Raw genomic sequence first — 25,661 nt, forward strand, 5'->3', positions numbered from 1 at the left:
CACAAGCTGAGGGAGGATAGGTTTAGGTTAGATATTAGGAAGAACTACTTCACTGTAAGGGTGGCCAAAGCCTGGAATAGGCTTCCCAGAGAGGTAGTGCTTTCACCTTCCCTGGAGATCTTCAAGAGGAGACTGGATAGGCACCTGGCTGGGGTCTTATGACCCCTGCCACTCCCAGTACTCCTTCCTGCCCATGGCGGGGGGTTGGACTAGATGATCTGTCTAGGTCCCTTCTGATTCATTGATTCTATGATACTGTAACCGACTGTGGTTTTCAACATTTTTAGATCCAGGCACCCTTTGGAAAATGCCAGCCCTTGGCTTTCACTCCTTTTATTTCTCCAGAGTGAAAAATAGACCAATTATTTTGTTGCAGAGTATTCGGAAAAATCACAATAGGTTCCTGAATGCTTTTGACACGATGGATGCCCATTTGAAATCTCTGAGTTTATGTTGTCAGTGATGTGTAGGTGCTTGCCCACGTAACAGTAGTAATATTGTGCATCAACTTCAGAAGGATCATGCAGCATTCCAGTGTGCCGTGGTACCCTGTTGAGAATCACTGATATATGGTTACAAGGAATTTTGGCATCTTGTGGAAATAAGCATTGCTGTGCTAATGTTCATCCACCTCACAGACTCCCCTAAAATAAATAGTGCATAGCTGTCAGCAACTATGGTCACATTCCTGTTAATCCTGATGTATGTGTTAGTAGTGCCATGATAGAAAATAATTTACCTAGCAGACTGCTTTAGCTTATTGGATTAATATTTAACAGGACACAGTAAACTTAAGATCTAGTTACATTTTACACTAAAAAAGCTAGTGAATTTTAAACTGAGTTTCATGGTTTCTGGTACAATGCCTCTACTGAACCTTTCTGCTAACTTTGGTTTAACAGTCACATTTTCCTTTTTGGTTATGATCTGGCTCTTTCAGATTCTGCTGGTGAGGGACTTTAGCACAGAGTAATGAAGTGACTATTTTACAGAGAAAATTGTAACTTTATGTACACCAGATTTTATTGAATGCCCTGAGTAAACCCCAAAGGCACATCTATCTCATTTAATTAACTTACAGATTTTTAAGCTAAAAGGGCCCTAGGATCATCTTATCTGCCCCTCCAGCATTACGGGGAGTATAGAATCTCACCCAGAAATATCTTTATCAGGATCATAACTTCTGTTCTGTATGCAGTAGCAGGTCCAGGAGAGTGAAAAGGGGATTGCAGTGGATAGCTCATTGCACATGTCTCATCTGCTGAGTACTAGAGCTCTCAGCCATGAACAGGCACTGGAGCGGGGTGTGACTGCACTATCTTGCCTCCCCCCACCACCGCCCCCCAAGTTTGCATCTATCTCAGAAAGTCTTGTCAGTTTTCCAAGTATTGTGAAGTTGTTTCCATTAGGAGACAGTCTGGATGCACTGGAAAGAATGAACCACTTTCCTTGAACACTGTGGATATAAACTGCAGCACACAGGGGCTTTTTTTGCCCTATTTTCCATACCTGCCTTCCCAGTGAATCCTGAGCCCAAGAGTTCTGTCCGTTTGGCAGATCTTGTCCTGCTTGGTCAATGTTACATGGTTCTAAAACAACAAAGACCCAAAAATGCCTAAGCAGCAAGTACCAGCTCAGTCTCTGATGAAGGTAGCAGTGAACTGTATATGCATGGGAGTAGAACCCATTCTTTCTACTGGTAAAGTAATGCTACCTCTGTGGGTGAATGCCTTCTGCTGCCACTTACCCACCAACAGACAGCCCCTTTGAACAGCTCATATGCGACACAGCAATACAGTTGCTGGGGTGGACCTACACAGCAGAGGCAGGAGCTGCACAGTTGTGCATGTGGTCTGGCAGTTCCTCTATGGCAGTTGCTATCTGCCAGTACAGGCCTTGTAATGGAGACAGGCCCTCGGTTTCTCTTGCCTTGTGGCCTGATGCACAGCTGCAACCAATGAACCCAGAAAAGTTCTGGCTCCCACTGCTTAGCTTTGCCCTGTAGCTGGATGCCATTGGAGAGAAGCCTTCTGTTGTTTCAGATATAGCTACATCAAAGGGTATTGAATTGTTCCTTTTATTTAGCTTAAAATAAGGTTGTTATTAAACCCATCAGTTTTAATGAGCTCTGATTGTGAAAAGATCAAAGGCCCCACCTGAGGGCAGCTATTAACACTTTCTGACAACAATAGTCAGTCTTGCATAGACTTAAGGAGGTAAGAAATCTGTATTTCCCTAAGGGAGGTATTCCAGTGGGTAGCTACCTTTGTTTTTAAAAAATTTACACCTTGTTTCTAGTCTGTATCCAAGCTTCAGCATCCCATCACAGTACTCCATTATGTCTCCCCTCTCTCTTAGATTTAGGAGTCATCTGGTCAGAAATTCTTCCCTCACCAGTTAGTCTGTAAGGTACATCTCTACCCTGCTTTCTAGCTTAAACTATTATAAACTACTCTCTACACACCCATACAACAGGACCTAGTCACCATTATTTATCTTTCTCTTAGGCAAACTCAGTAGAGTGGGGTATGCAAGTCTTTTGGCATAGGGTATATTTTCCAGATCTTAACTCTTGCACTTCTTTTCTGAACCCTTACAATTTTTCAAAATCCTTTTTGAAGTGGATGACCAGACTTGTATTGTACTAGGGTGGCATGGGCTTTGGTGGAGGGGTGCTTTCACTGCATTGTGTTGTGCCATGCCATAGCTGGGCTGCAAGGAGTAGCAGCAGCAAATGACCAGGCCCTAGTACTCTATTATCTCTGACCCAAGCTGGGTCATTCCAGCCTTCTGCCAGAAAATATTGCCCACCCCTGCCCTAGAACAAAGTGAATACATTCTCAAATTCAAAATAAGTGCATGTTTTTCAATATACAGTGTAAAGCCTTTATAGGAATATATTGATACACAATCCCTTTTTGTCTTCCTATGAAAGCATGCACAAACAGACAAAAACTTCAGAGGCAATTGATTGTACCTCTTCACAGGCCTGCTGTACCAAAGTGAAAGTAAATTCCAGTTGAGATTTCTAGGCCAAGGTTCCCATGACACATTCTATTTTGGGCACAATTAATATGTTAATTGTGCCAGAAATAGCAACCTGCCACACGCTTATTAAATTTATGGTGCCATAAAATGGCAAAGCAACCACAAAGCTGCGTGGCTGCCTTTTTACCTTCTCAGGTGCCCATGGAAGCAGCACATGGGGAGCGGGGAGCTCCTGGCTCAGCAGATGCCACTTCCACATGCATATGGGGTGCAAATGAGGAGGAGTGAACTTCCTGATCCCCAACTGAACATGCCTCCCTTTCCCAACTGGCTGCTGGCAGTTGTGCAATTGGGGTTTGAGGAATTGTATTCCAGTTTACAGAATCATGTCACCTGTTGTGCAAGTCCAGCACAATAGCTGGGGCAATTGTTGGAGTGGGATGGTGAATTTTGTGTGTGGTTTGTGGAGATGTAGGAAAAGAAAGGCGGTTGCTGAAAGGCTGCTCTGAAAATATGAATTTCACATTTACTGGGAATCAATTCAGGGATTCTTTTCTTGACCATGTTCTTGTACTCATGCAGATTTTGTTTTCCCTCCTTTGCAGTGGATGTGTAATTGCTTTTGCCACTGGCAGGGTTTAATGTGTTCTTGGACAAGCATGTTAGAGAAGCATTTGAAAGTGCCGTTTCTGTGGAGTCATTTGAAGCCAGCTGAGCCAGAGGCTGTATTAGCCCACTGCTAGCTCACATTTCTTACTGGTGATGATGATACAGTGGGAGTGCCTTTTCCTGGCAAAGGAGATGAGTAACAGCATTCCCATCTGAACTACTAAAGAGAGAAAGTTAACTTTAGAAGGGGAAGGAGCTTTGCTTTCCTGCCCGTTAGGTTGCACTTTAGGAAGCCAAGGAGAGGGGAAGGGTCAAGGGGTGTATGGTAAGTGAAAATACTGTCGCATTTTTTCTCTAACATTTAGAGAACAAATGCTCATGGCTTTGATCACTCTTCCCTGCCTGTACCCCAGCAAACTGGTATCTCCTTGCATTCTCCGAGGGAGAGAGGTTTGCTGCGCTTCTTCATTTAAAATCCTGTTCACATAGGTACTTTAATCTGCTTTAAAAGTGAATTATGAGGGAACAAAATTGTTCATGTGTTTTATACAATAAAAACGATCTAAAATTTGGGTTCTTTTGCTTGTTCTTTTTGCTCCCAACAACAATCCCCACCTACTTGCACATATACTTCTTGGCTTGACTTTTACATAACTCCTGACTTTCCTCTTACTGCTGAAGGACTTGGAAGGTACATCGAGGACTGGACTGGAGAATCACAGTAAACTAAATCTTCTACTGTTCCCAGCCTTCAAGTGATGAGAAGTGTTGAAAGTAAGGTCTTGTCAGTAGTGGTCCTGCTGCTGTAAGGGTGTCTGCTTTAAATTTTTCAGTTAGCATACTTTTATTCCCCTTTGGTGGGACATAATTAAAATATCTTGAATTTTAATTATCATTAATCATAATATGGATTTTGATTTAATTGAATGATACCTGCATTTCAGAGATCTTTCAAATACTGCCTGCCATCCAGCTGACAAGAAACAGTCACCTAACATTTCCAGCATTAAAAAAGGCTAGGAAAAAATATTTAGAAAAACCTTAGAGCCTTTTTTTTCATCACAGCTGTGAAAGTGTCTACAATGTTAGCTTGTATCCAGAGTGTACAAATTTTAAATATTAATTAGGCAACATTGGAGCAATACAGAGTGGGGAAACTGGGAAATTGATCATTATCTGATGATCTAATACTGCTACATGTTCAGTGGATAGTTTTATATATAACTCTGGTCAACGGTTCAAAAATGCCGTTTATTACTTTATAGTCAGTATGCAAATAAAGGATTTGAGTGTTGTTGCTGTATTCACCTGTTTCCTCTGAGCATTTTACTCAGGGCTCTTCAACTTGGTTTTCTGATGGAGCGAGGGGTAACCTTTTTCATCACCAGCTTTTTCATTATGCAAGGAGTTCATGCCTTCATCACACATTTGAGTACCATGTAGAAGCTATTACATACACTGCACTTAGCAAATGTTACACAATTTTTGCTTTTTTAATGGTCTTCCACATCACATTTCAGAGGAGAAATCAACTTTTCCTTGCCCTTGACTTTGCGCTCAAGCTACTTCTCGCCTTTGACTCTGCAGCCAGTCTGGTCAGAGTTTGGTGTCTATATGAGGCATCTCAGTTCAGTCTCCTGGACTTAAGTGAAAATATTTCTCATTTAATTTGCAAAGAGGGGGAAAATCTTCTGGCTTGTTACTTCACTATGGAAGCTCAGTTAACATGTGGCATGACATCATTGCCCAGTCTTGCATGCCTTTGGCCAGACAGAGATTTTCCTGTTTAAAAAGCAACTTTGGTTAGCTCAAATTATCTCTTAACCCACACAAATGTACATAAATATGAGTGTGTTAACTCTGTAAGCATTCTCTTTTTTTGATGTAAAAACTTCATATCATCTGGCTACAACTTTTTCAAAATTTTAATTGTACAGCCTCCTCTAATGCTTTCATATTCAGAAATGATGCTTATTTTCACTTAACATTTTCCCTTTCTAGGGTTAACCAGTCTTACACATCATTTATATAATATATGAGATACTTATTTAGGTAATACATGATTACCATGCAAAGGGTAATAGGCTCTTTATGTATGCCATAACTTAGGACCTAGAAACAGGTTGGTTAAAAAGCATCCTATAAATTGTTTAATTATAAAATCATCAGTTTATATGCATCACTTGAAATTCATAGCATGTAACTGCCCTCCAGTCCTCCAAAAGGAGACAGCAAGTATAGAGTTTTGAGAAGCTAGGGAGATCAGAACGCTGAAATGGTTTGTAGTTTGGTTGGATCAAGGTATTTGTCAGTAACACAGGACCATTGTTGTAAAGACATGTTAAATCAGTTTGCTGTTTCAGAGCCTCAAACAGTCCATTTTGCTCTTCTCCATTCAAAGTTTTCTTACTTACAAAATATTTCCAGCCCAGGACCATGGTTAAATCGTGGGTCAGTCCTATCTATGCTGTGCTGTTGAAGTGCATCTGGGGTCTTCTGAGTTTTCCACGGCTCGCGGGTTAGCAGTGAGATTATAATTTGAGTTGGGAACTTTGTCATGCTCTACAAAGCTGCGTGTACAATTACAGTATTGTGCAAATAAATTGAACAAGCAATAATTTTTGTCTTTGTTTTTCACAGTGTCTTTGAAGATGAAAGTGTGAAACTGCGGCAGACGAAACTAGCAAATCAGGTACATGAATAAGAAATGCAGAGCTTGCAAGAGTGGGCACAGAAGAATGAGCACATGCTATTGTAAACTTCCTTTTCCAGCCCTATTTTATGTTATGAGCCTAGTTTTACCACCTCTTTATTCTGCCACAGGAGGAAATGCAAGTTTTTGCACTTTTTCAGTCTTCTCCTTGTATTTCCTCCTTAATAGGCCCAATTTCCTCTTGCGCTGTGGTTTTTGCAGGCTTCATACCAGAATTAAGTGGGTATAAAATATCAGCATTTCACTGATATAATTGACTACACAAGGTGCAGAGCAAAAGTCTGGGGACTTGTGAACCTTTTCATCTCTTACAGTGTGTGCAGCCATGTGTGAAGTAAGACAAGGAGGGACATGAGGATGTGAGAGAAAATGTGATAAATGGGATTTGAATAAGGGATAATGACAAATTAGAACTAATGTTGTAATTTTTCTGGTAAGGATTTCCTGGGGTTTGTTGTTGATTTGAAAGTCAGCCTTGCTTTGGTTTTGGGGCTTGATTTCTTTGATATGTTTGTGCCTCATGCAGGAGCTGCTTTATTCATTTAATTGGGACTCAGTCCTTGCAAAACAGAGTGATTCAAAATGGAGGGGGTAATTCATCCCCCAGGAAGGAATTATCTGGTTTAAACATCAAAGCAGGAAGAAATATGTTCTCTAAATCAAAGGAAGAGCTGCTTAATCTCACTGTCAAGACAGATCTCCAGCCTATTGTTACTTTCTGTCTCTAAATACAAACTATTTTGGATTTAGCATTTAGCAGAAGTTACAGGAATAGTATCTCTTTTCAAATGGCAGAGATACTGCTTACTGATCCTGCCTAAAGCATGGGGTTGGATTAGATAACCTGTGGAGGTCCCTTCCAGCCCTACTTCTCTGTGACTCTGAATTCCCAGATCAGCATATCCTTTAGGTCAGTGAGGGCAGGGGTGCCACAAATTAGCTTTGCACCCTCACCAAGTTCCACTCTAGTCCCTTTCCTCTGTGTGATCTTCTGCTCTGCTTTCTGTTTCCTACCCTATCTTCTGCTGTGCTACCTTCCTGCTCCCTGTTCTGTCATGTATTACACAGAGACTGCCTATACCACCCTTCTTTCTGTCAATGAGAGAAACCACATGAGCAAAAGCAACTTAGCTAGATCTTTTTTCTTAAATTAATCAGCCATAAAATAGCATGTGGTCCTTTGACACTAGATTCCAGACTTAAGATTATAGAAGAATGGGGAAGTTATAACTCTGGGGTTCTACTCCAGGATTTTGGAGACTCAGAATTGCATGGCTGTACCCAGAAGATGGTTAGCAGAACTGCATGGCTGTACCCAGAAGATGGTTAGCAAAACTCCTAAGGGAAAGAAACTTAACACTGTCTTTTTAAAGTTAAAAAATAGAGCTCTAGATGCTTAGCAGTGCTGGAAGTTGAATCTTTTCATCAGAATTATATATTTTATGGTTGGAAGGGATCAATTTAGTCCCAATGCCCCTGCTCAAGGCAGGTTGATTCCTGTCTAAAACGTTCCAGACAAGTGTTAATCTAACTTGCACCTAAAAAACTTCCAGTAACAGAGATTTCACAGCTTTTCTAAGTAATCTGTTCCAGTGCTTAACCACCCACATATTTAGACATTTCTTTCTAATATCTAACTTAAATCTTTTTTGTTGCAATTTAAGCCCATTAGTCCTCATCTTGCTTCCAGTGGACACAGAGAACAATTGATTACCATTGTCTTGATAAGAACTCTTCATGTATTTGATGATGCTTATCAAATCTCCCTTAGTCTTCTCTTTTCTGGGCTAATTAGTTCCAATTCTTCCAATCTTTCCTTATCTCATGTTTTCTAGAACAGTTTTTGTTGCTCTCTTGTGACCTTTTTTCCAGTTTTCACTCATCTTTGTTGAGGCACTGTGCCTGAAACTGGACACAGTCCTTCTGGGGAGGCCTTTCCCAATCCTGATTAGATTGGAAGAATCACTTCCCATAACATGCATATACCATTAATTTTAATATGCTAACTGGTCATGTCCTTGCTTTATGTTTATGGATTTGAATGGTCTCTTTATAAATGTAGCATTTTTTGTACTTGCTGTTACTGAATTTAATCTTTTTTGTTCCAGCCCATTTTTTCCCGCTTATCAAGGTAATTTTAAATCATAACCCTGTCCTCTGAAATGTCTGTTTGGTATCTTCCCCGAGCACATTAAGCGCATGCTCAATTCCGTGCTCTAAGTCCTCAATAAAGGTATTGGACAGTACTGGACCTGGGACAGATACTTGGGAAGCTCCAGTTAATGCGTCTTTCCAGTTAGACACTGAGCAGTTGATAACTACTCTTTCTGAGCCTGGTTATCCACCAGTAATGTGACTTCAGAGTAGTGTCATCTAGTTTATATTTCCTTAGCTTGCTTACAAGACTGTCATAACTGTTAAAAGCCTTTCTGAAGTTGAGGTATTTTGCATCTTTTGCTCTCTTCCTGTCCATAATTCCTATCACCTTGTTATAGAAGGAATCCAGGCTGGTTAAGTGGTGTGACTTGTTCTTGCTGAATCCATGTTGGCTTTTCTTTGTTGTCCTCCTGGTGCTTATAAAATTATAATTTTATATGCTCAATTTCCTTCTGGGTACTGAAGTTAGACTGACTTGTTCGTAATTCTCAAGGTCCATCTTTTTCCCATTTTTAAAGACAAGCACTATATTTACCCTTTTCAGTCTTTTGGGGCTTCACTTGATCTCATGAGTTCTTTGCCAGTGTCAGCAGCTAAAATGAATCTCATTAGGCCCTTATGACCTGAAAACACGTAACTTATCTAACTTGTTTGTTCCTTACTCTGTACTGAATGTCTACCCCTTGTCCTTGAAGGGAACTCTGTACATTATCAGATAGTTGACATTTTGTAATGAATTAAAAGAGACATTGAACATTTCAGCCTTCACCATATCATGCACTACTAGCTTCCCCTCCACATGCAACAAGGGACATACAGTTGTCTTGGTTTTCTCCATACTTCTAATGAATTTATAAAAAGCTTTTTTGTTGCCTTTCGTATCCCTTGTTAGGTGTAACACAATTTGTGCCTTGGCCTTTCTGGTACTGTTATACATATCGATGCTATACTTGTATAATAATCCTTAATAACATAGCCAAGGGTCTGTTTTAAGTTTAAAGTAATTAAAAAGCACATGACTTACTGAAGAAGATTCGTTGTTATATTTTCTATCCTTCTTTCAGTTTGGGATCACAGGAAAGTAGGGTTGGAAGTGGAAGGGACCTCAGTAGTCCTCCTTTCCTTTTGGCATGTGTTTATATCTTTAATGCAGGGGTTGGCAACATTTTTGGGCAAAGTGCCAAAAACACCCACAACCTTGACTTGTAAGATGTTGGCATGTCAGTGGGAGACAGCAGAGGAGCTACAAGGGGTCCAGTCCTTGTTGTGGTAGCACAGCCCTGGCCCTTGCCCCAAGGTGCGCGTGCTAAGCAAAATGCCTTCACGTGCCACACTTTGGCACCTGTGCCAAGGGCCACTTACCCCTGCTTTCATGTTTTTTATTCAAGGAGCAACTAATTCTTCAGCTGTTGGGTTCTGCCTGCCAGTTCTCTGAGTTTGTTAAAGTCTGCTTTTCTGAAGCCCCAGTATTCTTTTTCTGCTTTTCTTATTTTCTTGATTTCCTCAGGATCATGAATGCTGTTGCCCACATTGCTTTCCACCTTCAAATTCTCCTCTAATTCCTCCAAATCAGTAAGAAGTAAATTAAAGAGCCCTTCCCATCCCTCCCCACCCCCACTCCTCCCTCCCCCAATTTGGTTTCTTAACCAGCTGTACCAGTAGAAATAATTAAGGTAAACATGCTGAACATGATACCAGACCTTGCTGAATTGTTTGCAGTGCAGTGTTGCCCTTCCATCGGATATTACCAGTAATTAACGTCTCTCGTAAACACTGGGTTGCATGACTTAGATGCTGCAGTTAGTGGTTTTAAAAAAGCCTTGTCCCCCTCTTCCTCCTGCTTTGGTGGTCTATAGCAAGCATGCATCATTGCCTTCCCTTTGCAGTTTAATTTTAACCCAGATTGAAACATTTAGATTCAATTCTCAATTTGTGAAAGTGTTGGCATAATCTTATTTTCATAAATAGAAAAATCAATTCTGCAGGAGCTGAGGGATTAGCAGCAAGCTGCAAAGGGGCGCTATGACAACCCACATGCCAGGAATTGTGCACAAGGCACAGAACTGGCTTTTCATCCATAATATCCATAATAATTGGATCAAAAACTACAGATCTGTTAATTTACCATTTAAGTCCTGAACTTTTAACTATCTGAGGATCAGGAAACTTTCCCCAACTCAGAGACCTTTTATGTATTTCTGCAATGGCTGAAATGCCTGCAGATGCTATAAATTGTAATATTAATACATGGTACAGTATTGAAGACTCAGACTCATTATGAGGTTTTGTATCTTCCTCAAAGCCATTTATTATTGATGCCGCTTTTATAGACAGGACACCAGATTAGATGGCCCATTACTCTGCTGTGGTATTATTGCTCTTTGGCCCCTTGATGCAAATTTGCTGAAATGATTGTTGTTTCATCCCTGTGTTTAGAATATTTTTAATATTCAGGTATTCTATATTTGATGTTATGCCCTCCACTGTGATAACAACAAAATATCATTCTTTATCATATTAACATTCTATTTTTATAAAGATCTGAATGCACTGTGATGCTCCATGCCATTTCATTATCTAGAAGAGAAATGAAACACAAGCTCCTTTTCCCTTTCCTTGAAATAAAACTCTCTCCAGTATAATTAGGAACAGTGGAAAAGGCTGGATAGTAGCTAACTGTGAACAAAGTCCAAGTCCTTATTTGGATATCACAGCAGTAGACTAGCACTTCCACAAGACTATTTCACAATGTTGACTATAGAGCTACTATGCCACCCACTGTAAACAAAATGAACTGCACCCTAATGGTGTCGGGGGCGTCAGACAAGCATAGCGATACAGAGGAAGCTTTCTAAAATAAATGACATCACTATTCTATTTTCCCCCTCTGGTTATCTGGAAGTCCCCGATGAATGATGTTCAGTCACATCTCCCAGTAGTAACATACTTGTGGCAATGCCATCCCTCTCATTCGAATACTGCATTAAGAAATAAACTTCTAGGACAGAAAACAGTAAGATGCTTTAAAAACTGAGGTAATAAAAGAATCAGTCAGGCAGCTATATAAGTGTTAGCTTATTTATCTCGAAGCGTGGCCCCAAATTCAAACTCCAGTGTTAGTTATAGCTGCATTTTTATGTCATTATAATAGGTCTCTTCCTTCCCTCTTGTCACAGGAAAAGCCTGTGACAGTTCCTCTCCCATCCCCACTCTGAGGTTAACGTGTTGCCTCTTGTTCTCCTTTTCCTTGTATTTCTTTCCTTTCTGTTTAAGGAAAATTATTTTTAATTTTTACTCATCTTTTGCTCTAAAAATGTACTTGTGTGTTTTGTGAGCTAAAGTACAGTATGTATCACATAGGATTAGAAAGTCAACCGAGGAATTGCTGATTTAAAGGTCTGGCTACCAGTCCTAAAGGGCAAAATTTGGCCTTCAAATAAGTGTTCTCAAATCCTCCCTCATTCTTCTATGTATGTTTTATTCTTCCAACATACATTCAAATGTACATATGCATATATTTTAATATGCAGGCTAGACCTAGTAAATAATCTTAGAGTAACAATCTGTCTTGGAGGGCACAGGTCTCAAAATAACCCTTCCATAACAAACCAACCTGGAGAGTATTCCTTTCTCAAATAGCATTATAATAACAAAATATGAAGCCCAGCTTTCAGGAATGCCACCTACAATAGCAAATTGCAGCACAGCGTGCAGTCACAGGCTGCTTAAAGATAACAGATGTATGTGTGTAAGCCAACCTTCCAATGTGAAAATACAAGAGAAATTGTGCCTCCTCCAGTCCTAGGGAAATTTACCATAGGAGAGAGAGGAAACAGCACTGGACCAAGAACTGAATTTTGCTACATTTCTTCAAGGAGAGGTGCAGACAGAGAGAGATCTACCACCAGAGATCTAACAGAGTCTGTAGTTGGGGTAGGTGGGAGGGGAATCAATGATGCAAGGAAGCCAGATGCTAACATCTAGGAGATTGGGAGGGCTGGTGCTCTTAATTCTGTGCGTGACTGAGCGCAAGGAAAAGTGGGCTTATTCTCAGCAGCAACAATCTGCAGGTTGCTGCTAAGGTCACTAATAAGCTTTGGTCCAAATGTGCACACTGACACATTTGGTTTATTTTAATGCACTTTGTCGCATGATTGTTCATTTTCCTTTACATAAGCTCTTCACCATGAATTGAGGCTCTCTTTACAGGAACATACGTATTCCCATCAGTGTATCCTTTATTCTTCACATTTAGAAGTTGTTTCCATTTTCCTTTTGCTAGGAAATCACAGATGACAAATTTATATGTGGCACAGCTTGCAGATTGGGTTTTATAGTAAATTTGCTTCTGGCTAAACTTTTTGTTCATCCTTAAATTGCAAAACATAAGTTTGTGTGTTATGTCAAGTTTCCTTGTCATTAAATTAATCCATTGTGAATGACTAAAGCAGCCTTTGCTCACCCTCTAGTTCCTGCCCCTTTCCTGGTGTCTTGTCTATGGGTACCAGTCTCTGGGGCTGTCAGTTATGTCAGTTAAGCTCTGGGAATGCCAGCTCCTGTCAAAAATCTGTTTCCTTTAAAAGTCCTGACTTGTTTTGCTGAATCATGACAGTAACTGTGAAGGCAGCAGTAAAGTCTGTTGAAAATATAAACCATCGTCAAGGATTTGAAAAACGGTATGGGCATTTGTACACATTTGTCTGCTCCGACGCACCAGAGTGACTTGATTACTAGAGTCTGCTCCATACATGAGCTGACGCGCCCACCTCTGCATCGCATGCATTTGTATAAATGGCAAAATGTGCGTTAGTGCTGAGAAAATGGTGGCAGTGCTTTTGAACTAAAACGCTGGCAATGTGTTTTAGTTCAAAAGTGTGCTTTAAAAAGTGCTGAGGTGCAAGCATATGTACAAATGCCATATGTGCTAATGTATTTGACAACTGTATGGTGCTGCAGTACATAGGCACAAGGGGGCAGAGTCAGAGGTGGACTTTCACCCTCCACATGCCATTGCCTGATGGTTTTGAAGGTTAAACTATGCAAATGTAATGTTGCACAAACATACCTTTTTCCTTTTATATGGAATTAGCTTATTTGTACTATTAAGAACTGCAGATGTTCAAGTAGAAAAGATTTGATCAGAATCTGATCTTCAGTAGAAAGACAAAGGACACTGCTGAGTTGTCATGTCTAACAGCTATCCATTTAAATACCACATTTACCTGAATTCAGAACAACTTTGAATTTAAGACAACCCACCAGTAATTAAATTCTATACATAGAAAATGACACATTTGTTACAATTTGCCATGTACAGAATATAATTATTGGAAGGTCGTCTTAAATTCACACCACCACCACCACTACCACTGCAGCAGGGAAAGCAGAACCCTGCCCCTTGCCCCCCTGCCTGTCCCCTCCACCACATGTGCCTCCTCCCTCCACAACCACTGCTTACCCTTCATAGCACTCCTGGCCCCAGCCCCAGCTCCACTTCAGCCAAGGGCATGAAGTGTATGATGGCTCTGGCGCTGGTCTGCCCAGGCACCAATAACAGTGGTAGCAGTTCTCACCTCACCTCCAGCCCTGACCTTGGCCCAGAACAAGCAGCAGCCATGGCTGCAGCTGTGGCCTTAACCTTGGGCCCGGGTCAGGGCTGGAGCCAGAGTCAGAGTGTCAGCAGCTTCCCTGCCACTGCATGGTCTCCTTGTGCTTCCTTCTCATACCATGTAGTTTTCCCCATTTGTCCCCTGCTACATACCCCCTTCCCAGCACAATCCCCAGGCCATGCACCACGTGGTTTCCCCTGCACTCCCCAGTGCTCCCCCCTCCACGATGTACTGTCCTCTGTGCTCCCCTTGCCACATGAGCCGAGCCACCCCAGCCTCAGCCTCAGCAGTAACCCTGGGGCCAGGGCCAGGGCCAGGGCTGCAGCAGCCACCTGCACCAGGCCAGTACTCAAATTCAAGATGAAGGGGTTTTTACCACCCACCCTCCCCTCCCGCCTGCTGAATGGGAGAAACAAACCTCATCTTGGCTTCAAGTAAATACAATAGGTGAGGTGCAGATTGTAATTAATTAAATCAAAAGATATGCCCTGTATCACAAAAGTTTTTGAAGTGCTAGTTCATGTTCTCATTTTTCTGTGGGTATGTATATAGTTCAAGCATTCGAGCTTGAAGGTGTTCTTTCATCTTAGCACTAGTTGTTCAACGTGCATGTTCCACGCCTCTCCTCCTGCTCCATACTAGGATCCTAAAGGGTGGAGCATGCTTCTTCCATTCCTCTAAACTGTCTTGACTTGAGACAGAGCTTGTGCTATCTAATCCAGGTTGCATGCTTGGCCCATGGCTGTCTTCACAAAAGCAAATTCTCTCTTTTTCTCTCTCTTTTCTTCTGCCCCCTCACCCTCTGCCTTGTTTATGGACCTTTTCAGTTTGGAGGAGGTTTTTTCTAGTGTTTTTAATTCTCTTTTTCAGTCACTTTTCCAATTTGATGCTGACTTCTACCCCAGCACCAAAGGCTTTGCCATGGTTGCTAGCTGTTCCACAGAGAAACAGTGCTCCTCAGCTGTCTGCACGTGCTGAAATCTTGTGCAGGGCTATTTCATTTCACTGTACAGAATGATCTGGCTGTCTGGTTGGAAATGAAGTTCTACACCTTTCCTTGGTCACCTCAGCTTTGGGTCTGAGTAGGAAGTATTCCCGAATGTCATTGCTGATTGAGGTCTCATCCTCATTCTTTTCACTCCAAGGATGAGTGCAGTTACAGATATACTTACTCTTTTGCTCCCTACTGCTGCCAGGAAAACACATCATACTTTGTTGTTTCTGTTCCAGTTGTTGTATGTATCTTTCCCAATAGAGCCCTTCTGGCCAAAGGCCCTATACAGGGGCTTTCTCTTTAGAGAGAAGCTGCAGCAGGTATGTCGCCAGGTGGGGAAAGACAGTGGATGCTGTGCTAGCTGCAGCCTCCCTCTGAATATGTACCAATTACGATCAAGTCATGGCAGGCAGGGAGCAGGAGGTGTAGAGTAGCCTGGGGAATATGGACAGGAAGAGGTGAGGACCAGACCTGTCAGTGGTACATTGGATGGGAACTTTAACAGGTTTCCTTGCTGAGCCTGTACCAAGGAGGAAGTTCTGAAGGATCCAAAAATATAAAATGAGCTTGACAAGGTGCTCCAGTTCTCAGCCCAACAGCAGGAAGCTTCATCTGAAACCAGTCCTTTCCTTGGTGCCCTAGGGCTGTATACTATCATGGCTCCCGTAGCCATACCCATACCTCACTAATGTCTCTCCATCTGCCGCTTTGTAGGCACTCTTTCCCACATGCGCGCTCTTTGTACACAAGATCAGCACTGGGCCTCTCAGGCCCCAAGCCTTGTTTAGGCTTCACCCTTTTTTGGCTTTGGCCTCTTTTTCTCCAGCTGGCCCCTTGGCTTAGATCCACTGTTTCAAGCCCTGGCTCTCTGGGTCTCAACCTTGCAGCAGAGGTGCCTGCCAGGTTTCCTGCTCATGGCCTCCTCCACCTCTACAGACACTCCCAGTCCTCCAGTATAAAACTAAAACAAAACTGCAAGCAACTTTTTAAACCTTACACTCTCAAATTCCCCCACTCTGGGTCATCATATCACTGCCAAGCATCTCTCCATTCTCTGGCTCTCTCAGCCCTGGGAGTACTTGCCATGGCTTGGAGCTCTCACTGCCCACCAGCATGAGCTGGCAGGAGCCTCCTTTCGCTGCAGAGTTCAGGGCTGCACTGCCTCTCTGTCTCAGGAGGCCAGGCTTATATTCCCTGGGCTTCTCCCCATCTAGACAGATATCTTCCTGATTGGCTGCAGGTGCATCCCTTCAGCCTTTAGAGCAGCTTAGTACTATTTCTCTGCCTAAACTGTAGTAGTTCCCTTGCTGCCTAACCACAGAACTGCCCTATTGTCCTATTGCTAGCCCTGCAGTAAGCATTTGCCGCCTGTACGTCCCTGGCTGCCTGCACCCCTGCAGCTAGCCCAGCATTCACAGTCTTCCTGTCTCAGGGGTATACCTGCTGCAGCTTCTCTCTTAATGTAACAGGAGCCCCTGGCTCCCTGTTACAGGGCCCATGCTCAACAGAAAAATCCAAAAACAGGTCCTATCGCATAGGATTACATTTGTCTGTCTCAGCATCGCAGGTCCTCCCTGCTCAGCTGTCAGGTCTCCTGACCCACAAATACAAGGATTTTCCAGACCTAATATCCAAAATGGAGAGGGTCTGTTTTGCATCTCTTGACCTACACACCACATATTTTCTGTATCCAGGTGTGATAGTGATGTGAAAATAAGTCTGATTTATTATCAGCCAGGACCCCTACAAGTACATGGTCCTTCTGTTTTAGACTCTTGATAGCCCTGATAATTTTCAGTAGCCTAACTCTAGAAGGGACAGCTTCACTGTTTACCCCCCTTTAGATGATTTGGCTAGAGAATGGCAACACGTGGTGGGTAATCCACAAATAATCCTGAGCTGTTTCTATTCCAGAGCCCTCATGGTGAACACCCAGAACATTGAGCCTGCTCTCAGTTCAGAGATTGGAATTTTTATAGGGTCACTTTGGACTGGGTTGGCCAGATCTTGCATTCATAGTGACTGATTCAAATGAATGTTGGCCCTCACTGCAGATTGGGGAAAGCCCACTGACAAAATATCCATTCTAGGACACAAGCTGTCTTCTGGATGTAGCAATAACCATCCCCCCCTCTGTTCAGGTCTTCCCTTACTTGGTAGAAGAACCAGCCAATACCTGCAAGTGGGTCCTGTTTTTTTTTCTCTTTATCCATCAACCTTTTTGGTAGTAATAGTTGTTCATATCAGTAAATAAGGGGGCATGAAATCTTCCCTTTTTCTGAAGAGGCAGTCCACTTCTGGAAAAGGTTCATCTGTTACTGTATGCATCTGTCAGCAGTTGATCTACTGTGCCTTTTAGGATACCTAATAGGCACAGCTCTCCTGCCTGTATCTTATTCTGCTGGCCCCAAACTAACCTATACCATCCTGATTCCCAGATCTTCTGTACATGTTGGTGAGAAGCCTCAGAGCTCTGCCATTTTTCCGGGACTTGGTCTTCCAGAACTCTGGGGGATCATCTATCTAGATCTGCATTCCCTACATTTCACAGGATGGCTCTTGACAACATAGTGCACCTGCTCATTTCCTGTCAGAAACATCCTCATCTATAACAGGAAAGACTCCTATCAGATGAATACTTGGCTAAATGGGCTGGATTTCCAACTTAGCACCATGCAAGAACTTTCTTCTTCGTGCCCGGAGCTCCGTGGCGGGCCCGATCCCGGATCGAGGCCAGGCGGGAGTTCCAGAATTTCGGGCATGATTCCGGCTTCGCCCCGGTGACCTGTGCGGAGGTCCGGTGGTCTGTGTTGCTGGCTCAAGGGCTGCGGAGTTAGAACCGGGTTGACCTTGTGTCCGACCCGGGACTTAGAAAAATTTCAAGCCGGCGCGGGCCCGGAAGTCTGTATGAGGTCGATTTTGAATGCGGCGTCCGACCCTTCGGTCCAGGAGGCCGGACGCTTTTGGTGGTTCGTCCCAGTGATGGGACCAGGTGCCACCTTCACAAAACTTCCAGGAAACGTCCGCGGAGATTTTCAGGGTCACGTTTTTCAGGACCCTAGATGCCCATCTTCGGTTCCAGGAGGGCGGCGAGCACGAGCTCCAGGGCAGAACCGTGCTGCTCCGGGAGGTGGTGTCTGAGTTTGGTACTCTGGTGCCCTGTCAACCGGGGGCCCGATCCTGGCGGGGCCTGGCCGGGCAGGAGTTCCAGGAGGCTGGCCACGATTCCGGCTTCGCCCCGGTGACCTGCTCGGAAGTCGGGTGGGTTGGGGGCGGCTCAGAGAGCCCCAGCAGGCATGCAGGGTCCCGGGGTGTGAGCCCAGCGACCCCGGCGAGGGGCGGCTGGCCCAGTCCAGGGCGGCAGGGGCCCGGGCAGCCCTCCGCATGCGAATGTCAACCCGGAGGTCTGGCCGGGGCCCCAGCTGGCGGGCGAGGCCGGGCGAGAGTTCCAGGAGCCTGGGCACGATTCCAGCTTTGCTCCGGTGCCCTCCCAGGGTGCCAGGCAGGCCGGGGGCACTTCTCATGCCGGGGAACCAGGTTGACCTGATGTCGGACACGGGACTTAGAAAAATTTCGCTGCGCCGCATGGCGGGCAGTTGACCTGGCCCCCCCAGCACGGCCTGGAAGTCCGTATGAGGTTGTTTTTGAATGCAGCGTCTGACCCTTCGATCCAGGAGGGCGGACACTTTTGGTAGTTCGCCCCGGTGGCGGGGCTGGGTGCCACCCTCCCAAAACTTCTAGGAAACGTCCGTGGAGATTTTCAGGGACACGTTTTTCAGGACCCTAAATGCCCATTTTTAGTTCCAGGAGGTCGGTGAAAGAAACATCTGGGGCAGAACTGTGCTGCGTCCAAGGGTTGAAGGCGAGTTGTGTTCCCTGCTGCTGAGAGGGGGGATGGCGGACACTTTTTACTGGCACAAAATTTAACTTTTTGAAAAATCTCTGGACATTTGTTTCCACAGCTGAATGAAAGGCATAGCAGTTTCTGTCCAAAGACTTGAACTGTTGGAATGGGCTGCAAAGTCACTAAGGTGGAACCACATGTGATCCGACTTTATTCAACAAGAGCCTAAACAATACAGATGGATTCCTTTTGGACTGTGTCTGTAATAGACATATGAAGAAAGGTCATGTGGAGCACCATTCACATCACCAAATATTAAACCATTGCAGAAGTTTTTAGAGCAGATCTGCATTTTCCAAATCCACTCACTTTTAAATTAAAATCACTTTTAATATAAGACTTACAGATGTGCCTCCAGATAGAGCAGGCATCTCTTTGAAGTTACTGACAGTGTAATGTACATAAGGACAGACACTTGAAAAAGAAAGAAGTTATTTACCAATAACTAAAGCACTTCAAGCTGTGTTGTCCATATGCATATTCTGGATCATTTTTCCCCTTTCCTTTGGAGTCCCTGGTTGAGATCAAACTAAGGGGCAGAAAGTATACATTGACCTTTATACAACTGGCACAGAACAGAAAGAGAGGCAGGGTAACATGTGTGTCATGCAGGTCCTTCTAGGGGTCAAAAGTTTCTGAGCTCAAGTTCTGGAGGTTTACGTGCACCTCCAGTGGAACGTACATGTGCACATGTTTCAAAGCACTCTAGTTACTGGTAAGTAGCTTTTCTTTGTTTTGTGAAATGCTTTGTAACAGATTCTGTATAAAGGGGCTGAGTTTTACTTAGTGGGTGCATCTATACATGTGCATTTACTGCACGGCAACCAAAATTACTGCTCAATATGGGCATGCATCTACACATGTATGCCTGTACTGTGCAGTAAATATGGCAACTTACGCTGGCTTGGGTGTAAATTTGATACCTGCATCATTCAGGTATCAAATTAATGCCTGATTGAATTAATGTGCAGTAATGCATGTGTAGACATGTTACTACGCAGGGCCTCCCTGCTGGGTCTGCTCAGATACTAGGTTCTTGGCTGGCCACCTCTCCTGGCTTCAATTTAGGACTAAAGTTAGTTCCAAGTGCTGGTAGCCAGAGGCTGGAGTTCCTCCTAGTGGCCACAGGGGCACATGGCAGGCTGCTCTGACCTGTATACATAGACCTACTCCCACTTACTGTGGAGTTACTGTGCAGTAAATTTAAGCTGGCATACATCCACGTGTAGAAATGCCCATTTTTTTGTTCAGGGTAAAGTTTTTCTCTTGAAGGCCAAGGACTAGGTCTGAGGTGCTGCCTGGACCCCTGGCCACTAGCAGTGGGAAGCCCCAGCATTGTCTTATTCCATAGCCATCGGTTAGCCTGTGTTTTGGAATCCTTCTGAAATCTGATACCATAATCAGAGAGCACTAGAGTATTTCAGACTTCTCTGTTTCTCCAGAGTAAAATACTTCATTGTCAATTACTAGAGATGTGGCTCTGACTCTATTATTCTAAAACTTTGGATTGGGGAACCAATGGGTTGTTGAGAGAGACTGTTTGAGAGACAGAAGTTTCTGCTTCACCAATGTCAGTTTATTCAGCAGATAACACACATTTCCACACTTACAAATGAACTAGTTACCTTGCAAAGTAAATCTCATTTCTTATCCTGTTGATCAGACAGTCTGTGGTCTTGCTGGGATGTTCAGGAGTGTAGTTTAGTAGTCCAGCAGCCTAGTATTCTAGTGACTCTGTTCCCAAACGTTTTTATGCCTTTTGTTACTTGCATGTTCATTATTTTCCCATGACTGTTGCTATTGCTACTGGCTGTTTATAAATTATTTGCATAATTGAGTTTTCACTATTGGTTTTATTTTTGAAAACCCTGTATGCATAAACACACCCAGACTGGCATATTTTTCTTACCACACTTTCTCTCTTTCTGAGCATCTTCTCACTGTCCTTGACAGTTTCTATTTTGACAAAACTTGCAGCTGCTTTACTCTGCTTTAACTAGCTAGAGGCTTTTTGCAAGCTTGGTTGCTGTGCAGCACCTCGCAAGAGTGGACACTGGCAGTTTTTATGGTTGCAGCTGTACCTCTGCCTCTCTGCCTAACTTACCTTTATTTTCATTTTTTGTGTCACAGAGAGCTCTTCTGGAAAAGAAGCAGAGAAAGAAACGTCTTGAGCCCTTAATGGTCCAACCAAACCCAGAAGCAAAGCCACGCAGGTCAAAGCCCAAAAGATGTGAGGAGCAGACTCCATTAGTGGGGACCCACCCACCATTCCAGAATGATGTTGTGCTGCATGGTGTGTTGTCTTGCCAATTAGCAAATATTTTTAGGAATGCTAGTGTGTTTTTTGCTGTAGGATGTTTATCATTTGCCATGGGACTAGGCAGGAGAAATTTTAAAGGGTTCATGGTTTCACTGGACACAGCAGTATAGAATTCATCTTCACCCTTATCCTGTCTCTGTGCAGTAGAAAAATCTGAAAGTAGGACTTTAAAACTATAAACCTGACCTAGAGCCTTGTGTCAAACGAATCAGTTAGGGAAAATCCATCACCTCCAAATAATTTTCTCTTGAGAGCTGAACTCAGGCCACCCGAATGAGCAGAAAGATGTGTGGAACTGTTTAGTTTCCTAAATTCCCAGGTACTTCAGTAGCATTCCAAGAAATGCAGGGAGCTATAAATCCTGAATGAGAGATATTCATTGCCTTTTTTTTAGGCTTGCAGAAAAAGGAAAGGAAATGAAGGAAAGTACATATTCTGGTTGTTCATTTAAGTGCCAAAGGACTGCTGTGACAAGCTGAGAGTGAGGAGGCCTCACAAAACAGTATTGATGAATCCTAAATAAAAATCTCGTTACTGATATTAGAGGTTACGCTTTGAAATATATGCATCTCCTAAGATCCTGCCTCTCTTTAAATGTTTTGCTTGTTTTATGAATCACTGGCAGGAAAGTGGGAGTGAATTGATAGGATGTTAACTATAGTACTTGCTAAACTGACAGCATGTTTAGAATTAAGTAGGAGAAAGCAGCCAGTGAGGGGAATTTCTGGTTAGAGAACAAGACAGGAGATTAAAATGAAGAAACTAGATGCTACAAAAGCCAGAGGATGAGGGGAAAATCACAGCCCCCTAGCCAACTTAGTCTTGAAGCTATGTAAGTACTTCTAGGCCAGAAATCTTTAAGGTGGAGTAAAGGTTATAAATATATCAGTAATCTAGAAGTAAAATATATGAGTAAACAATTTTAGTTATAAAATGCAAAAATACTGGAAAGCCAAGAAAGTTACAAATACACTTAAAACAAAATTTGTTTGTCTGAAAATGTAGGGTTGGGATACTCTGGCTACACTTGTGATATGGGGATGCTGGACATGTCTACACATGCATTAATGCACAGTGCATTAAGTTAACATGTTGTAATCAGCACTACTGCACAGTAGCGCCGGTGCATGTTTTTTACATGACGCTAATGCTCAGTAGACTAATTCTACCTTGCATTAGCACATCAGCAAGACTTTCACCATGATGTGCTAACGTGCAGCGGAATTGGTCTACTTTATGTGGCCATAACTCTAGAAAAATCTTTCTTTCATTCTCATTTCCCAAAAACAAGGTGCATGGCTTAACTAAGGATATGTGGCATGCAAGAAAACACAGTGTTTATCAGGGAACATGGAGCCTAATATCAAGAAGATTAATAAGGAATGTGATGGTAAGGACAGTAAAGGGGTAAAATGGTCATCCCAAAATGTATCTAAGGGTTTTAGTGGGTTGTATAAACCCACTTAATTTAACCTAGAAACACTTGTGAAAAAATTAATATAATCATCATAGTTTAGAAGTGGAGGAGCTGAGGCACAGAGGGGCAGAGCTGAGGCACAGAGCTGAGCTCCCATAACAAGCTCAAGATGACATAGGAGGTCTTTGCTTGAACCAGAGTTAGAATCCTGGCTCCTAAAGATGTAAATTAGTATGTTTTTGGGATTAGTATTTCCTCAGTTTGCCTGTGGGACATGGGAGTGAGCTTAGATTCTTCATACTCCAAAAGGATGCCTGAGCAGGGAAACTGAAATGAGATGCCATCTTGCAGTACTTAATACATTCTAGAAGTTTCAAAAGAAGTTAGATTTTTGCATTCTTTTTTACTGTTTTTCAGGCATTGATGGCCCAGCTGTTTTCCTGAAACCAGAAGTGCAAGACTTGAACACCAAACTCCAAATCCTCTCAGTTGGATCAACTACAACAGAAGATGATGCAGAACAAGACAGTGACAGAGAGACCCCAGTAGGCACAATTGGCAAGCCAGATCTGCAGGAGATCCTTCAAAAACGAGGTAAGATTTGGAAATAGGACTTGAATGAACAGGGATTTCTGTTGGGATTTTCTCCATTCCTCAATCCACTCATTTGTTTATGCTGTTAGGAATCCTTTCTCAGTTCACATGTGCTCGGAAGTGTCCATACACAAAGGCATCTAGCTGCGTTCTAGAATACATGTTTGGCAAAAGCATAGTAACAATACCAAGCCCTCCTTTTTCTAAACTGCTAACACCCTATTCACTCAAATCCACAATGACTCTGAATTTAAGAAAATGACTCTGAATTTAAAATGACCCTCCAGTAATTAAATTCTACATATGGAAAATTTATAAATTTGTTATAATTTTCTATATATAGAATCTAATTATTGGAGGGTTGTCTTAAAGTTGTCGTCCCTCCCACCACTGCTGAAGAGTGGAAAACAGTGGCAGGAGGACAGGCAGTGGGGAAGGCAGTGAGGAGGTCAAGCTGTAAGGGAAGCAGTAGGGGGGCAGGCTCAGGGAGGCAATGGGGGGATGGGGAGTGGAGGGAGATTAAGCAGCCTGCCCCTTGCCCCCACAACACCATGGCCTCTGCCCAGTCTACTGACTGCCCTCCCCCATTCTTGTCCCCAGTACCTGCCCCTCCTGCTTCTCTGTTGCTTGTTCCCCTCATGACTGTAGCCCCTGGAACCTGTCCTCCCCCATGTGCCTGCCCCCTCCGCCTATGTCTCCCCCTCTGCAACCTCTGCCCCCCACTTGTCCCCCCCCCACTTACCCTCTGGCTTTAGCCCCATGCCAGCCTGGGGGATGGGTGGTCCAGCCCTAGGCCAACCTGGTAGCAGCAGCGATGGCAGTTCTGGCCCAGACTCTGGGGTCCAGCAAGAGTTTCTGGGGTGGGGAGGGGGCACAGGCAGGGGACAGAGGCTATGGGGGAGCAGACAGCAGCTGCAGCTTTGGCTTCAGCCCTGGGTCATGGCCAGAGCTTCAGTAGCTGCCTGCTCCTCACCACTGCCTTGTATTTGAATCCAAAATGAGGGAATTTGTGCCCTCCCTCCCCCATGTTAAGCATGGGGGAAAAACCTTGTCTTGGATTTAAGTAAACCCAGTATTATATGGCCTACACCACCTGCATTATAAAGAATTACCACCTTTCTGTCTAAGTCTTCATCTTCTCAAGGGAAGCTGGTCACAAAATGCCACTCTCTTTATTCTGCCGAAGTCCAAAGCACTTTTTCTCCAGTTACTGATCTCAGCATGAATATTTTGACAGCACAACAAGAACATTTTTAAGTAACAGAAAACAGTGTAGTAGTGATTTAACTGCTGAAGAGACCATCAGGAAAGGTGCTTTTCCTGATTCAGAGGATATCATGACCAGCTGTTATGGTGGCTTATCTTCAAAAGTTATGTCCCATTGAGCACTTTCACATCAGTGTCTATCACTGCCAAGTGTCTCTCATTCCTGCCAGGACCACAGGAAGTGTGTTTGTCCCAGGCAGTCTAAACATGTTGTATTAAAGTTACACGGTTTTCACACAAACTACATATCACCTTGTAGTGCCAGCCATCCAGAAGGTACCCAGAGTATTTTATAAATGAATATCCAACCCATATTTAGAGACCATTTAATTGACTACTGAGGTGCAACAGCTGTTTACCCATGCATAATAATGTTACACAGCAGCTAGGATAGGAAGTGGGAGGGAATATCTGATTGAACTTCAGGGGAAATTAAGGGAGGCAGAGTGTAAACATTCAGAATTTGGCCAGAACACTGGAGCTAACGCCTTTCCTCTTTCAGAGTATATTGTGGGTGCTTTATTAACAAGTAATCAGGACCTAGGTTTTATGTTTCATCCAATACACAGCACCTTCAGCAGTGCTTACACATGTAATTCCATACTGGGACACCAGTTTACTATTGCTTCTTAAAGGAAGTTTAGTATTGCTCATAAAGATAAATGCAACTTACAAAATAAAAAAAAATCCAAAGTGCACTTGTTCTTTCCCACCCTAACCTTAATTATTATGGAGTACTTATAAAGTATCTGTATGACTGAGGAATATGGTGATAGTTTCATAGTTGGTAGGGTCGGAAGGGACCTGAGCAGGTCATCAAGTCCAACCCCCTGCCATGACAGGAAAAAGTACTGGGGTCAAACGACCCCGGTGAGGTGTTCATGTAGCCTCCTCTTAAAAACCTCCAGGATAGGAGCCAGCACCACTTCGCTTGGAAGTTGGTTGCAGATCCTAGCCGCCCTGACAGTGAAGTAGTGCCTCCTGATATCTAGCCTAAATCTACCCTCTGCCGGCTTGTGACCGTTGTTTTTTGTCACTCCTGGTAGTGCTCGGGGGAACAGGGACTCCCCCAGTGCCTGCTGGTCCCCTC

General features: G+C 43.3%; 1 protein-coding gene and 1 long non-coding RNA gene across 2 annotated transcripts in view; one reads left to right on the forward strand and one right to left on the reverse strand.

Annotated features, from left to right (window-relative positions):
- The window catches only part of LOC109316260, a 22,201-nt gene extending 3,123 nt beyond the window's left edge, over nt 1-19,078 (reverse strand). The window contains exons 1-2 of the long non-coding RNA XR_002102784.1: nt 19,068-19,078; nt 8,149-8,159 (exon numbers count right to left, since the gene is read on the reverse strand). This is a non-coding gene — a long non-coding RNA (uncharacterized LOC109316260). The remainder of the gene's footprint in view (nt 1-8,148; nt 8,160-19,067) is intronic.
- The window catches only part of TULP3 (tubby like protein 3), a 53,560-nt gene that overhangs the window by 13,680 nt on the left and 14,219 nt on the right, over nt 1-25,661 (forward strand). Inside the window, exons 2-4 of the mRNA XM_019544181.1 lie at nt 6,238-6,289; nt 21,105-21,267; nt 23,129-23,305. Coding sequence (XP_019399726.1) covers nt 6,238-6,289; nt 21,105-21,267; nt 23,129-23,305 — 392 coding nt within the window. The remainder of the gene's footprint in view (nt 1-6,237; nt 6,290-21,104; nt 21,268-23,128; nt 23,306-25,661) is intronic.

This window comes from Crocodylus porosus, unplaced genomic scaffold (genome assembly GCF_001723895.1).
Source record: "Crocodylus porosus isolate Cpor-Errol unplaced genomic scaffold, CroPor_comp1, whole genome shotgun sequence".
In the NCBI taxonomy this organism is placed as follows: Eukaryota; Metazoa; Chordata; order Crocodylia; family Crocodylidae; genus Crocodylus; species Crocodylus porosus.